The sequence below is a fragment of the Neodiprion lecontei genome, chromosome 3 (genome assembly GCF_021901455.1).
Source record: "Neodiprion lecontei isolate iyNeoLeco1 chromosome 3, iyNeoLeco1.1, whole genome shotgun sequence".
In the NCBI taxonomy this organism is placed as follows: Eukaryota; Metazoa; Arthropoda; class Insecta; order Hymenoptera; family Diprionidae; genus Neodiprion; species Neodiprion lecontei.
Window position 1 is genome coordinate 3502231 of NC_060262.1, and position 15180 is coordinate 3517410.

At 39.5% G+C, this 15180-nt stretch overlaps 1 protein-coding gene across 4 annotated transcripts in view; it reads left to right on the plus strand.

Moving 5' to 3' along the window:
* Window positions 1–388: 388 nt before the first annotated feature.
* Window positions 389–15180, plus strand: part of LOC107227251 (octopamine receptor beta-3R) — an 87791-nt gene continuing 72999 nt past the window's right edge. Inside the window, exons 1-4 of one of the 4 annotated variants that reach the window (XM_046733555.1) lie at window positions 389–796; window positions 3163–4078; window positions 4886–5183; window positions 5290–5705. In XM_046733555.1, the coding sequence (XP_046589511.1) occupies window positions 3452–4078; window positions 4886–5183; window positions 5290–5384 (1020 nt within the window). In that variant the 5' untranslated portion in view covers window positions 389–796; window positions 3163–3451 and the 3' untranslated portion in view covers window positions 5385–5705. Of the gene's footprint in view, window positions 797–905; window positions 932–3048; window positions 4079–4885; window positions 5184–5289; window positions 5706–15180 lie in introns of those variants that run through there. The other 3 variants (XM_046733553.1, XM_015668346.2, XM_046733554.1) reach the window with 3 other exon arrangements.

The following is a 15180-nucleotide window of genomic DNA, read 5'->3' on the forward strand; positions in this document are numbered from 1 at the left end:
GTTCAAATTTTTTTTGTTTGCAATAATTCGAAACGTAAAAAAAAAAAAAAAAAATAGAAACCTGCTTCAGAGGAAGTAACAGATTTCGCTTGAAACGGGACTATCGAAAAATCACCAATAAAAAAAATAGGACGAGGTCAAGTGCATCCCGTGTCATAACAGTTAAGATTCGAAATCGATTTTGATAGAAAAGCCAAAAAATGCATCCACGTAATATTTCTGTCGCGGTTTCAGCGAATCTTGAAGCTGTGGGTGCACGAGAGACGCATATTTCAACCCTTGCGCGCCCGGCGCGTTTCGGGGGTTGTTTTCCGTCGGGTGGCGCAGCCACCTGGAGGCCGTGCAGCCAACGGCGAAGAGTAAGGCGAGCCGACAGTTCGCCCCGATCCGCCGCAGCCAAGCAATCGCGAGCGCGCGGTTAAAGACGGCCTTCCGAGCTTCCGGAAGCTCATTGCCGTTGCAGCGACGATGCGCAAACTATGAAAATCGTCCCCCGGGTCGGACCACGATTTCAACCGGACTCGATATGTCCGCGAGAATCGAGAGTGGCGAGGTTCGAACCGCCGGCAATAGCGCCTAGTGACGGTGGTAAAAACCGCCTTGATTCGGCGCCAAAATAGCGATCGGTGTATACAACGACTACCGGAAGTAGAGCGGAAGAAAGCAAAATAAATAAATATAAGAAATAGGGAATAATACTATCGAAATAAAACCCCCGTCGATGTTTTAATTTTGTGACACCGACATTTTTAGGAAATACATACAAGTATATTATTACTGGATAACTTACAAGAAGGTAAAAAGAGTGCCGATGTAATTGGATTTTTTTTTTCGTTTTCTTTTTCTTTTCTTTTCAAATGCAAAGTGCAACGAGTCGGGTGATGGGATGTTGACGAATTAATCAGTCCATCCAACTGCAAATGTTCCGAAAGTAATTACTTCACTTCGAAACGTCGAACCTCGTAGTTTCTGCAGTTTATATAAAGTATAATATAGCGGCGAAATTTGAAGGAATATTTTCACTCACACAGATTGTGTATTCGCGATGCTGTTCTATACTTTATACAACCGTATGAGCACATCATTTTTCATTAACATCCGAGCCTGTAGCCCAAACAATAATTTCTCTTAATTGCGTACAAAGTCATTGGAAGTGATCAAATTAAGCGTCTTAATTGAATTGTGGAAAATCCAGTAGCTTGGCATTGTAATTACAACTGTTTCCCGGGCTGATTTTCTCGAATTTACAGTTTAAATTAAATCAATCTTCGTATTGAAATGTGTGAAATTGAGGACTATTTCAACAATGATATCAAATGATATTTTAAAAGTATAACCTATGTAGAAAATTTTTTTTTATTACATGAATCCCAGTTCTGAGACGTCATGCGAACCCGAAATGATTCAATGATAACGTGTCCAAATCTATAGTTACTCCGAAACATGATGCAGTTCAAATGAGAGTTATTTGGAATGCCCAAGTCACCCAGGCTTACAGTTATAGTTCTCAACTTTTCATGTTGCGAGAGCGTTGCGCTCTCAGCGACATCTGGCGACCATCCTTAGCACACCAACAACTGAGATTATCCGTTACCTCAATCGCTACTTCAAGAGTTTTTGATTTGGATAAGTAAAAAATAGAATGAAAATTTAAAAAAAAAACACCGCCAAAACTTCACTTGTGTAAAAAATTTAGAAGCTTTTTCCAAAGTCGTTTGACACTGTCCAAAAAATCGATGTCAACGCAAAAAGTCGAATCGACTATAAATTATGTTCTATTTCAACTGAAATGACGACATGATGGACAATCCGATGAATCCGTTTCGACAGCGGATCTTGTTTTCATGTGAATTTTACCTCCATCTAGACAACGTGAAACGGTTATTTCATGCAATCTCGGCATTTTCCGGAACGGAAACTAAAGTTTTAGAACCAAGTTCGTTCTTCAGCGGTAGCTGTTGAAGTTGGCATTTCGCGCTTACCGTTAATTTTAGTGTTATCATAACACAAATAAGCTCGACGGAATATCAAATAAGAAAGTTTTTTTTTTTTTTTTTTCGTACTTTTTGCAGCGTTACGTCCGCATTGCGAACAAGCTGTTACAAAATTTACCGCAGTTGTGACACAATTTTGGTTTTAATGTTTTTCTCCAACATTTCCGACCACGTTCAAACGCAGCTTAGGAGTACTTTATAAACATGAATTAGGCCTGTAACTACACGTGGGAATTTTTAATTCCACGTCTAATTTCCCAGTGGAACTTCTCCCCTTGTCACACAACTTGGACGAAGTTAAATGCTGCAGTTATATTTCTTTTTCTGTTTTTTTGATTTTTTTGTTTTTAGGAAGCATGATTCTCGTGAAACATTGGAAACGTCAAACGAACGGTTGCGTACAATTTTTCGTATTCATAGTCTGAATCCAACAAGTGTAACCCAAGAAACAGCTCTGGAATGTGAAATTCAAAGATGATTAGGAAAGAACATAACGTAGGCACTGTCAAAATTAAAATATAAATTACGGTATTATCGCGATGTATAATTTCTCATAATATTATTATTGATAAGAATTTTGACCAATTTTTGCTGATGGATATTTGGTCGCGATAATAGGACACAATTTTTTTCTATGAAAATCGGAAAAATGTATAAAAATGAAAGTGGAACGGTAAGAGAATGCAAGTCAGACCAATTTCACGAGTGACTTAAACAACGTTTATATTTAATTAATTATTTGACAGACTCGGAAATTCTCTCACGGAGCCTGTCGCAATGTTGATAATTCTCGTTAAGACGAGGAACGACGTCCTAGCAATTTCGTTCACAGAGTTCACATAGCCGGGAATGCGAAGCTAGGCGAGGTGTTGTCCTAGATTTAACCAACGCCTCGGAAATCGGAAGGTTCCCACCTGCAGTCTTAATTGCAATGCCCCGGGTGTTGTTACGTTTCCTCTAAACATTTTCAGTGATAAACCGACTCGCCTCTCTCGTTACACCGCACAAATGCACTTATTTACATCTATGCACCTCCTTCTTTCATCAATCGCAGCTCGAGCTCAAATAACAAAATCCATTCCACATCCTCCGTACCGAACTCAACCCAACTGTTCGTTTCTCCTCCGATGACCTAGTTCAGACTTTTCTGATGCATATTTGTTTCCAGCATGAAACTGATAACAGAGAAATGAGAAAGTAACGGACAATTTGTGTGAAAAACTTCAACTTCCGACAGATTACAGAGACAACGAGGCGAATTAAACCTACGAGAATAAATTGCTGAAATTGTTGTGTAAAATAGAAAAAAAACAAAGTGACGTGAAATGAAATAAATCACCGCGTGCTTGAAGTATAACGATAATAACAATGTGGGTTTGAATAAAGAGAGGGTTGATATAATTCGTGAAAAGGTTGAAAAATAAAGGATAATGGGAAAAAAATACAGGTCCAAATAAATGATGATAAATGTGATGGCATCATCGGGAACGACGACGCTACCTAGCAGGGATGATTCGAGTTCGATAACCGTAAACGCAACGTCGAACGTAACGTCGTCACCGGAAGGTAATCCAACGGTGGAAAACCTACCGGAGAACGTTAACGCGTTAGTGGTTGCTGTAAAGGGTATATTAATGGGTACGATAATAACAACCGCGGTGTTGGGAAACGCTCTTGTTATAGCGAGTGTACGACGACACCGTCGTCTGAGAGTTGTGACGAACTGTTACGTCGTCAGTCTCGCGGCCGCCGATCTCCTCGTCGCAATTTGCGCGATGACTTTCAACGCCTCCGTTGAGCTTTCCGGGGGTAGGTGGCTGTTTGGTAGATTTATGTGCGACGTATGGTCATCCCTCGACGTTTACTTCTCGACCGCCTCGATTCTCCACCTATGCTGCATCAGCGTCGACAGGTATTACGCCATCGTCAGTCCCCTCGAGTACACCGTTATAATGAGGCAAGGGACCGTCTCCTGCATGCTGGGATCCGCCTGGATCCTACCGGCTCTTATCAGCTTCATACCCATTTTCATGGGCTGGTACACGACCGAGGAACATCTCGAGTTCATGCTCAAAAACCCCGAGGTAAGCTTGGCGACTTTTATTTTTATCAACCTAGGTAGAAATCTTGCGTTGAAAATTTTGCATCATCGATTATGAGAGGGACGATAAGTGCTGGCCAAGTTTGAAAAACGTTTCGACAGGTCGTTTTGCTCGAAATGTTACATCGTGGGAAATTTAGTTCACGGTAAATCCGCCTTTTTTAAGCAAATTATGTTACTTTTTTTGGAGGGCCTCCTGAATTTATGCAATTTCATCATCGTTTGTTTGATGTTTCATGTTCAGGTATAAATCGCATGTTGGTTTGAAATGAAATTCTCATTACCGAATGTTCAATACATATAATTAGCCGAATATTTTATGTCTTAAATAGGAAAATTCCTGCGATATTTGGATTTTCAATATTATTCGACGACTGATTGCGATATGAAAATTTTCCAAGTAAATTGAAATTTGCAGATCGTTTACCCCGTTCGTGCAAAAAAATGTTCCATAAAATGAGTGATGGGTTTATTCGATATCATGAAACACAAGCGACGGTTGAAACGTTCAATGAAAAGTGATCAACGAATAATATGTCAGTGTACGAGAATATGTTTTCATTCCGTCCAATCAATTGGACAAGAGGGGGTCGATCCGGGGTCGTGTTTATCAGGCGAAGAGTGTGCGTGAAGTTGAAAATTTATACCTGCCATGCACTGGCAAATGATTATCAGCACGAATCCAATCATCCTGCTGAGGGGTGTTGAATGGGACTCGATTCTGTGAAACGAAACAAAACGGCTGTGCGTTGAATCGAGGCATGATACAGGAACATATTAAATTTTCCAGGTCTGCGCGCTGGTCGTAAACCGAGCTTACGCGGTAATAAGCTCCTGCGTCTCGTTCTGGATACCAGGCCTCGTGATGATCGTGATGTACTGCAGAATTTACAAGGAGGCGGTTCGTCAGAGAAAGGCACTGAGCCGCACATCGAGCAACATCGTTCTAAATAGCGTGCATCAGCACAGATCATCAACCAGACACCATCATCATCAGCAGCTTTTGCTACAGGCAGCTGCCGACACCGGGGAGCTTGCTTTGCACACGGCACAATGCAGAGCACCGACCGAACTGAACGCCATCAATGGTGAGTAATCGAACAATTTACTGCAGACTCTGAATGGCCGCCGTTCTCCTTTCAGTCTCGTGTTATTACATCCAGTCTCAAATCGACTCGCAAATTCGTTTTCAAGCTTTCGCACGTGCTAAGGATTCAGAGCTTTCACGATGCGAAACTCCGTGTGGATGTTGGAAATTTAATCACACCAGGCTCGGAGTTATTAGATAATGAGAATTAAAAATCGACGGATGGATTTCAACAGTTTCGTCAATGCCTCGGAGTGTCCTTTCTATGCGACATCTGCTTCAGGGTGGATAACTTCTGGAATTGAGATTGACAGAAGGAATACATTGAGGAAATAGCCGGCCTTGGAACGAAGACGAAACGTCTTCAGTCTTCGTCTTCCACTTGGAATGGGTGAAAGTGACAAATTGATCAATGTACCGCTCTTGAAGTTTTCTTACCACCGATTATATGCCGAAACGTTCAGTCTGAAGGATAAGTTTTGCGTTAGGTGTGAGGACTATAAGGACATTGAAAAAATTTGTACAAACGATGTTTGCATTGAATGAATGAATAAATGAATACTGCAGTAGCGATTTCATCCTCTCACCTATTTTCTCGAGGGATCTTTAACGATCAACCGTCAATTTATATTCATCGAGTGAAGAATTACGCTATTTCCATAGATAGTGAATGCATCAGGGACTCAACGAGGCTCAGGTTCCTTTCTTCCTCGATAGTTTTCTCATTTAAACTGTCAGGGGTCCATGCGGTCTTCGTTTCGTGATTCGTTTGAAACTTTGGTATTTTGGATTTAATTGATCGAACAAATTCATCGATATTTCCGAAAAACGATCCTGCAACTATTGCGATTAGTGTGTTCGACGAGTTTCGCGTGCGGACAGGTATCTTTTTGCGTGCATATTCGATGACGTAACTATAAAATGTTGATGTCTGGAGCGCCGTCGGTGTCGTCCCATCTCCGATGCAAATAAAAACAGACCTCGTATCGTTTCATGAATAAATATTTCAATTTCACAAGCAATCGCCCCTAAAGACTATTCCATACAGTTTTCCTCAAGCGTAGAGCGCGACGCGAAGTTTCGCGCTGCAACCGTTTTCCCATAAATCTTTGGAACAAGATTCGCATCGTGATAATTATAGTCATCGCGTCGTTGGCTCAAGTTCCGATCTCTCAGATGTTCTACCGGCTTAAGAAGCGTTGAGGATGTGAATGAATGCGGTTATGAATGGAGTGTCTAATTCATGCTAGCTGTTCGTTGCAAACCGTGGCTTCACAGATAAAGCTGGAAGGTTTGTCAAGTTCCAGGATTGAATTCACCGCTGAATTTCCAACGACTTGGCTGCGCGTAATGTACTTGTCGAAAGCTTGTATGTTTCACACGACGACACGCTTCTGAATTATTTTTTTTTTTTATGCGTAGACCAATTGTCCTCAAGTTTGCGCAGGAACTCAAATTAGCAGAGACAATTATACCTACGTAATATGATTTGTAGAAAATTACAGAACGAACCCGAGACAAATTCCCGCGTAGTGTAATTTCGTTCAATTGAGTGAATAAGTTCGGTTCGTGTTTCGTTTCAAATTTCATTCACCCCGACTGCTGAGACAAAGATATTATTAATCTCGAATGATTGCCTCAACTTTGAGTCCATGGAGATATTCAAGACTCACGATCTGAGGAAAGCTGCTCGATTAATTCGGGGTGTAAGCTCGGTCGGTGAATATAACAGGAATAAAAATGAGAACGGACCAAAAGTTGTAAATATATTTTTTAAAACCATACCGGGACAGCCGGACTCGTATTTCACTTTTTATTTAGCTTATAAATGCGACTTTCGTGCACCGTCCTGCTATCTAAATGAGCTTCGCACACGTTTTGGGAATACTGAGAGTAGAGTGGCTCCGTGTGTTTAGTCCCAGAAAGTGGTTGCAAAAAGGTTTAAACTTTGCGAGATGTCACCTGATTTCGCTTCACGTCACGTAACGGCATTAAAATCCATTCGAGGTCAGAATCGAATTTATTAAGTAACTTCAGCTTCGGCATATTTGCCCAAAGTTACGCAAAGTCCACCTGAAATCATATCAAGTTAGTTAAATCATCGTCACGATTGTAACAACACGAAAGAAGTCCGTTGAAATCAATTACGGTAATGTGAAATAACTTCAAGCCAATTCAACTTACAAGAAGCGAAGTCCTGACGCGTTGAGTACACTTAGAATGAGATTCAGAATATTAGAAGCCTCGAGGAGATTTGTTGAGCTACTTTCCTCAAAAGAAAATCGTTCCTAACGGTTATAAAACGATATTAAAAGTCGAGGGGCTGCTCGCTCGCAAATTCGGTGACTCAACGATTTCTAAAAGGAATCGATTTCTTCTTGTTTCGATTGCGATTTCCGTGATTTCCGTATCAATGATATTACCTGCGATTTCGCGTGTGATTTCTGCTGATTCCGACGATTACGAGTGACATCTCAGAAATCATTAATTTTGAAACTGTCAAGAAATGAACATTGATTCATTATTATAGATTAACAATAATTAAATTACGATCAGGGATAAATGGGTATTCAATCAATAACGCAGGTTATTGAAGAAATTGGAACAATTTTTCTATTCTCTTATAAACATTTTCACGAATACTTAAACTTTTTTCACTTACAACGGGAGACGAATGCTTGCTTGGTTGGAAAGTGGATGAGTGATTCCCGGTGATTTCCTGTACATTTTGAGAAATCCCGAGGAAATCAGGAATTCACGCGATTCGAGCGATTTCTAGCGACTTCTAGCGATTCTCTGTCTGATTTCGGATGAGATGGTTCAATGATTCCCTGAGTGACCGGCCTCTCGTTAAAAGTCTCGAATATTATGGCTGACAATTCGAATATGTGACGTGTATCCGCTCATCCTCCGCACACACTCTTCAACGTGAAATAAGGCTACAATAAGGCAGGCTGCGTGAACATCGGAGATCAGTGTCTGAACTATATTCACGTTGCAGCCAAGAGTGAATTAAAATCCCGACTTAGTAAATCATTGGTTTTCGAATTTGGTCTGACTGATTAAGCCGGGAATCCTCGTTCCCTTTTTCTTCACCAGTTCCCCGCTGATTTTGCTCCTTTCCGCCAAGCCATCTTCTGGCAGCAAAGATTTATTTATCGAAAAGCTTTCACCCCGCTTTTTCCTCTCTCATATCTTTTCTTTCCTTCCCAGCGGCTGCGTCTCGAGACTTTTACCAACTGAATTTTTGAACCCCCAAATCCAACCCTCGCGATAAGTGGTTCTAAATCAGAACCACAGGCGTACTGCATCGAGGAGTGCGTTTGAAACTCGTTGATAAAAGAACGTTGTGTTAAAAAAGACAAATTTATTTTTTCAACCAGAAATTGAGTTTACTCGATGAACCGAGTCCGGATTACCTACCAGCCCCGCTCGCTTTATTATGAAAAAAAAGAAAACTTCTGCAAACGAATATACACCACGTAACAAAATAGAAGGCGGGATAAATTTTCTTCGCATCCAGTATCTGTCGTACCGTTCGATAGGAAAATTCTCGATTAACGGCAAAAGAACGAAAAAGAAAAAAATGCGCACTGTGTGAACCGTCGACACCTTGACGTCAATGTCAGTGACAAAGCATTCCTTCGATATTAGTTTTTCCCAACTAGGTCTCGTTGTGATTGATTAGGAGCAAAGCCGGCTCAGATCTTCTCGTCAAATGACAATTAAATTGCTTCACTCTACTTCATGCTTTCCTTTATCTTTCCCTCAATGGAATCCTCCAATAACCTCTAAGAGTGAGTAGCTCGGCTGTCTACTTCCAGTTGACTCTCTTTCTCTCTTTCTCTGCAATTCCTCAGAGAACGCTCTTACCTGCTGGCTAAGGTCTGGTTAACTTTTCCTCAAACATCACCAGTGGTCATTGATTTTTCGATGCAAGCTCCCATTGTCGTCTGGAAAGAGCAAAGTGACCCAACCGGTCCATAGAGAATGATCAAACTAGCAGTCATCTAATTATGGTCAGTAAAGTTAGTTCTGCAAGATGATTAGCTACACTGTAAGAGCTTGAAGATTCGATCAACTCCTTACTCGAAGTTTTCGAAGCACTTTAAAAAATCAGTCTGCGCAATGACGCGATCCTGAATATCATTCTTTATAGATTTATCGGCAATATATAACATATCTGATTATCCCTCCGGAAGATGGAACGTTTCGTTACTCAATGGCAATACTTTTGCGAGATATCAGTGGATTTGTTGACAAAGGATCTCCGGATTTCTAGCCGTCGCAATTTTCCTCATCACAGAAGCACAGGAGGATATCTACCAATAGGCGGTGAATTTTTTTCTTATAGAAATAAACAAAGAAAAGACGAATCCAAGGCGTTCGTCTTGAGGACCGTTTCGGACTCTCGGGATATTGGCAAAGCATTGAGCGTTAGCCCGTTCGAACGAATGTTGTCACTCCGAAGGATAGCCTGCACGGCTGGTACGATGCCAGGACTAAAGCTGGGCATTTCTCGTCCTCCATTCAGAACCCCAGGCTTAACTTGTATTCTGCGATAGAATAAATACCACCGGGCATGAATTCGAGTGCTATCAATGTCACATCAATGAAAAAACACTCGCTACGGTTCGCAAACGGAGCTTTTTTCAAAATTCCAACGTATCGTGTGTATATTTGTTTTGTGATTTATCAGGTTGAGCGTGACAATTAGTTGATATTTCTTCCTTACGACGTCGGAAAGAGAAAAAAAAAAAAAAACAAACTAATCAGCCAAGAAGGAAGTAGGTATCGCAGGTCGATTTCTCCGATTTTATTTCTATTTTAATATGTTATAGTACCTAGAATAAAAAGTAAGCGACACGTCTTTTTTTTTCATCTGTTATCAAACACTTTAAGGGGGTGAAACCACCCTCCAAAGTAACGCATGTCAAGGGGCGATTTGGCAGTTTCATCCGCAAGAACATAATAATTTTCTTAGCAATCCAACGGGAAAAATTTTCTCGTAACGAGACATGAAAAATGTAATTTTCTCAGTCAAAAATAAGAAAAAAAAAAAAAAGAAAAGAAGCTGCCAAATCGTTCCTTGACGTACCTTACTTTGAAGGGTGGTTTAACCCCCTTAAAATGTTTAACGGCAGATAAAAACAAATACGTGTCGCTTAATTTTTAATCTACCGTAACATATTACAAAAAGAAGAAAAAAAAATCAAATCGGAGAATTCGATCGAAGGGATATCTTCCTTGTAAGCCGAAAAGGACGACTTAAGTAGAATTTTCTACCCTTCTAAGCGTATTTAAAACTAAGCGACACAAGGATGGGTGAGAAACTAATTCGACACTATCGCGCGTTGAAATTTTCAGCAACTGACAGAGGCAATCACTGTACCGTCAAGGCTGGCATAAGGCGAATAAACGACTCACTGCGCGGTAGAAATGTCAGCAGTATCGCAAACAACACAGATCCCGGCTGGCTTTTAATATCGTGAAGGCTGTCATCCCGGTTGAAAGACGTTGCCGCAGGTGGGCTACGGGAATCCAATCTGCAAATTGAGACACGAAAACCCTACATTCCGCTCCTAAGCCAGAGCTTTCATCTGATAACTTAGACTGAAAATAGAACGTGATGTTTTTTTTTTTTTTTTCACATATCTCCTCGTGATGGCTGGAAAGTGATTGAGATGAATGAGAAATTTTTCACGTTTTGGCAATTTGTTATTCTCGAAATTTGTACAACGATCTATTTTCGCGACTGATTTCAAATTTTGCTTTCGTGCCAATTTTTTCATACGCATTAAACCGTCAATTCAATAAACACAATTGCTTTGCTTTTAGGTATGATAATTTGAAAAGAAAATATAAAAATTGCAATTCTTCTTGATATCAATGTCGAAATACAAAACGAAAAAAAAGCAACAGCTTCACAAAGCAAAGGTAAACGCTATCACAAAAATGATACATCGATTTTTCTTTCAAATTTCATGCTTTTATTCAAGGCTACCAAAAAATAACCACATCGTTCTTTTTTTGGCGGGCAAGACCGAATGCAAAAAATTTAAAGCTTGCGAACATATTTTTCTCTTCAACAGCTGAGCAAATAATATCTTTTCCAAGTGTTGAATAATTGTGGATTTCGTAGTCGTAGTCCCTCTACAGGGATCGCGAAAGTATTTTTACAAGCAAGTTTCACGCGGTTTGACAGATATATTTATTACACGAGGACGATTTTGAATATGAATGAAAGCGCTTGTACTATATACGTGTATATATATATATATATATATATATGTACATATACATATACAAGCGTGATGCTAAAAATGGCGTGAAAATCGCTTTACGGAGTAGAAATAAATTCGTATACATTAAACATATAGTGGGTTTCAAATTACACAGAGAATTCAACACCGACATATGAAATGTTTATTAAAATCCTACAAAAAGTATGAATAAATTTTCTAATCTTTCAAAAAGCTTCCAGACAGCAAATCCGACGTTTGTCTGCGATTTGAGCTGTACACCGACTACGTTATTTCCGAGCAAATAACACGACCTGTTAGAAATAGTCTACAATATTGTAACTTCCCGGCAGAGCAATTCACGAGTATCGATTCGTCGGTTGCATTTAGTATGGTAATCGTTGAGGATTTCATGCTGCACGCGTCAGACTTCGATAAATCGAAAATCGCAAGGTCGCATCCTTCACCGTTTCAGCTTTTGCCTAGCCACCGGAAAAACGTCGATCGATTATTTAAGTTCTCGTATTATAGTTACGAAAATCAAAGTTCAGGAGGGAATTAATGCAGCCCTTGAAATCAACCCCAAAACCACATCCCCTAAACTTCTTCAAGCTGTACGTAAGAAGTTTTTTTTTTTTTTTACAGCGCACGATTTACGGAAGAAATTGTACTTGGTTACCCACTTCGAAGGTGTGTTCAAACATCCCTGCGGAAATGTTTCATTCCACGTATAATGTGACGTGTACGGTTGATTGAAAAAGTGTTAAACCCGAAGCCCGTATCGAATTTCTGTACAACAAGGTTACAGAAGCTTCTGCAATATATCTCGCAGTCTGATTTACGTTTAACTTTGTAATTGCCAATCGATTGAAACGCCAGGTCAGAAGTTAAGCTCTGCACGCATACGAATTCATTTCAAGGTCAATATAATAATGATGACAATAAAGTTATAACTCGTACGAAAATAGATAACGAAAGGAACGATCAAAGCTACCTTCTAGCTTGAAGAGAAACAAAGTCCGTTGCTCGGCGCTAATTCCCCGAATTATTTCAGACCTTGCAGCAACTTCTCGAGCTTTGCTGCTGCGCGACAAATGAGGGAGAAAGAGGGAGAAAGAGAGAGAAAGAGAGAGAGAGAGAGAGAGAGAGAGAGAGAGAAATCTCGTTGTTTCATCAAGTTACTTCCCACAACTTACTCCCGCCTTCGAATTCCGTTACATGAATTATTCATGTGTTTTTCTAGTCTATTAAGAATCCAACGGCGTGGGATTTTGAGCTTGAATGAGCGCGCATTCTGCCCTCCAAGTACAAATTAATGCTCCCGTCGCCTTGTGCATTCGAACAACAAATATTAACGGGATGCGCAACGGAGTCAAGGTGAATGTCGTAAAATTATTGAACGAGGTGATTGTTATATCGACGTTAAAAATTTTATACTTGTCGCCTGTTTCTTCTACCTGTTGCAGAAATGCGTTTCGTACGTTTTATGTATATAAAATAATCTCCTCCTTCTTCTCCCTCTCCTCCTTAGATACTTGACATCAAGATCAGTTCGATTTTTTCACACGCCCTCTTGTTGACTAATTCGAACAACTTCACGTATGGATCCTGGGGCACTCTTCTTCGTTGAAACCTATCTAATATACGATCGTGCCGAAATTATTTTTCGACATGTGACGTTATTTCTCATCCCAAAACTAAGTACCAAAGAAAAAATTAGCGGCTTTTGCGGCATATTATAATGTATCGTAGGGCTAGAATTTCACTTGCAGGTCCCTTTAATTTCAAAATCATACTAAAGAAATTTCGTACATGGTCTCAAGTTGTAAATTTATCATCAATGTTCGTTAATACATCCGCTACAAGATAGGTGAACATCCATGTTTGAATTTATCAGCTTTCTTCTGAGACCAGAGTTTCATGGTGTATAGTATTTCACACACACACACACGCTATCATTCGAAAACGTATCAAATAATTTTGCAAAATGACAGCTTTGGTTTTTACTTCCACGTAACATTCCGACTAGATAAAAATCGAAATGAAAAACATATGAAAAATTCAGCAAAACGGAAAGACGTTTGTAATTGTTAATAAAATGTCTCGCAATATTGCACCGGTCAGTTTGTTAGTCGAATTTCTCCATCTCTCCATAATTCTTTAACTAACGAGTTCATTAATCGGACAAAATATCTTCCGGAGCACTTTGTCAAAATCAGATGCCTCCACTTTCTCACCGAACAAAGGAATTGCCGGATGAAATGTACCCGCGATATTTTTGGAACGTGAACTTCCGGGCTGGCAGTTTTTCTTTGGCAAGAGAAAGAAGAATGAAAGAAAAAAAAAACGGGGAATTATACCACACCGAAAATACATGTATATAAGGGCATTCCACGCCAAATTAGCAGCCCGTGTAACCCACCCCCTTAGATCTTAATCATTTTTTAAAATGATATTCTTACCGACCCAACAGGATCTCGGAATTTTTTTCAGATTTCTTTAGCCCCCAATGAAATCTGAAAAAACTTAAAAGGCCAATTTCGAAGAAGCCACGTTTATAGGTCTGAAATCATGTGATCAGTGTAAATTTTTTTTTACATTTATGAAAATGATGTTTCAGGAATTAGTTTTACGATTTAATTATAAGTTTCACCAGTGTCTCAAGAAAATCTGCAAACAATTCCTGAGACCTTTTTGGTTTGGTCAGAACATCGTACCAAAAAAAAAAAAATTATCAAAATCGAATCGAATCAATTTGACACGGAATATCCCATACACGCCCAACTATACCCCGTGGAATTCTCCGACTCTATACTTTTAAAAACTTCACTCAATACTTGAATGTTAAATGAGTAGACTCTGGACGGCGAGACTTTTCGGTGTTAGAAATATAAACGGAGAGAAAGAAAGAAAGAAAAGAAAAATGGTGTAAGGAAATTTTGTAGAAAATGTGTTGAGAAAAAATACAGTTCACGATGTAGTTTTATCCTCACTTCAAACTGCACAGAGCTTAATTCGCCAAGCTCTGTGACTCGTGCTTATGTAATGCTGATTAATATAAATTCCGGTCTGAAATATCATAACCACTCTGTATTATTATTCATGAATTATTATTCAAGCACGCGACAATTGTACTCGAGTATTCATTTAATAGAACTCGAACTTCCGCGACGCGACGACGACTTAAACATGTCCACTAAATAATCATATTGCGTAGGTATTTTAACCGTAAAACAGTCGATCAGTAATTTATTGAAATCAAACACGCGGCTGAATTAATTTCACAAAGAAAAGAAACGTTTTCGAAAATTTTCAAATTACACTTTCAACTCCGATGTAAAGTAAATCTTTCGTCAATTTATAACTTCATATTTAATTATCATTAAATTGAAATTACTCTTTGTGACTTTGAGCCATTCCTAATGAAGCGAATTAGTGTACAATGGTACGACTACTCTCTTGCAGCTCTGGTTAAAGCCTTTCAATATTCGATAGCTGAATCAGAGACGTAGTTCAAATTAGTAGTGTTAACACGGCCAAACAAAAAAAAAAAAAGTTTATTTTCGTGACCCTGATTTTTTCCGTAAATTTTGGTGTTTCAGAGCGTAGTAATTGCAAATAAAATCATGATTATACCAGATTGGCTCTATTTTTTTATGTTATTCTAGTATTGCAGGGGTGGTGGTGATTTTGGAAGGTTTAGCAAATAAAGAAGGAATAAAGATTTCAGATCACTGCATGTCAGATCAGTGCTGG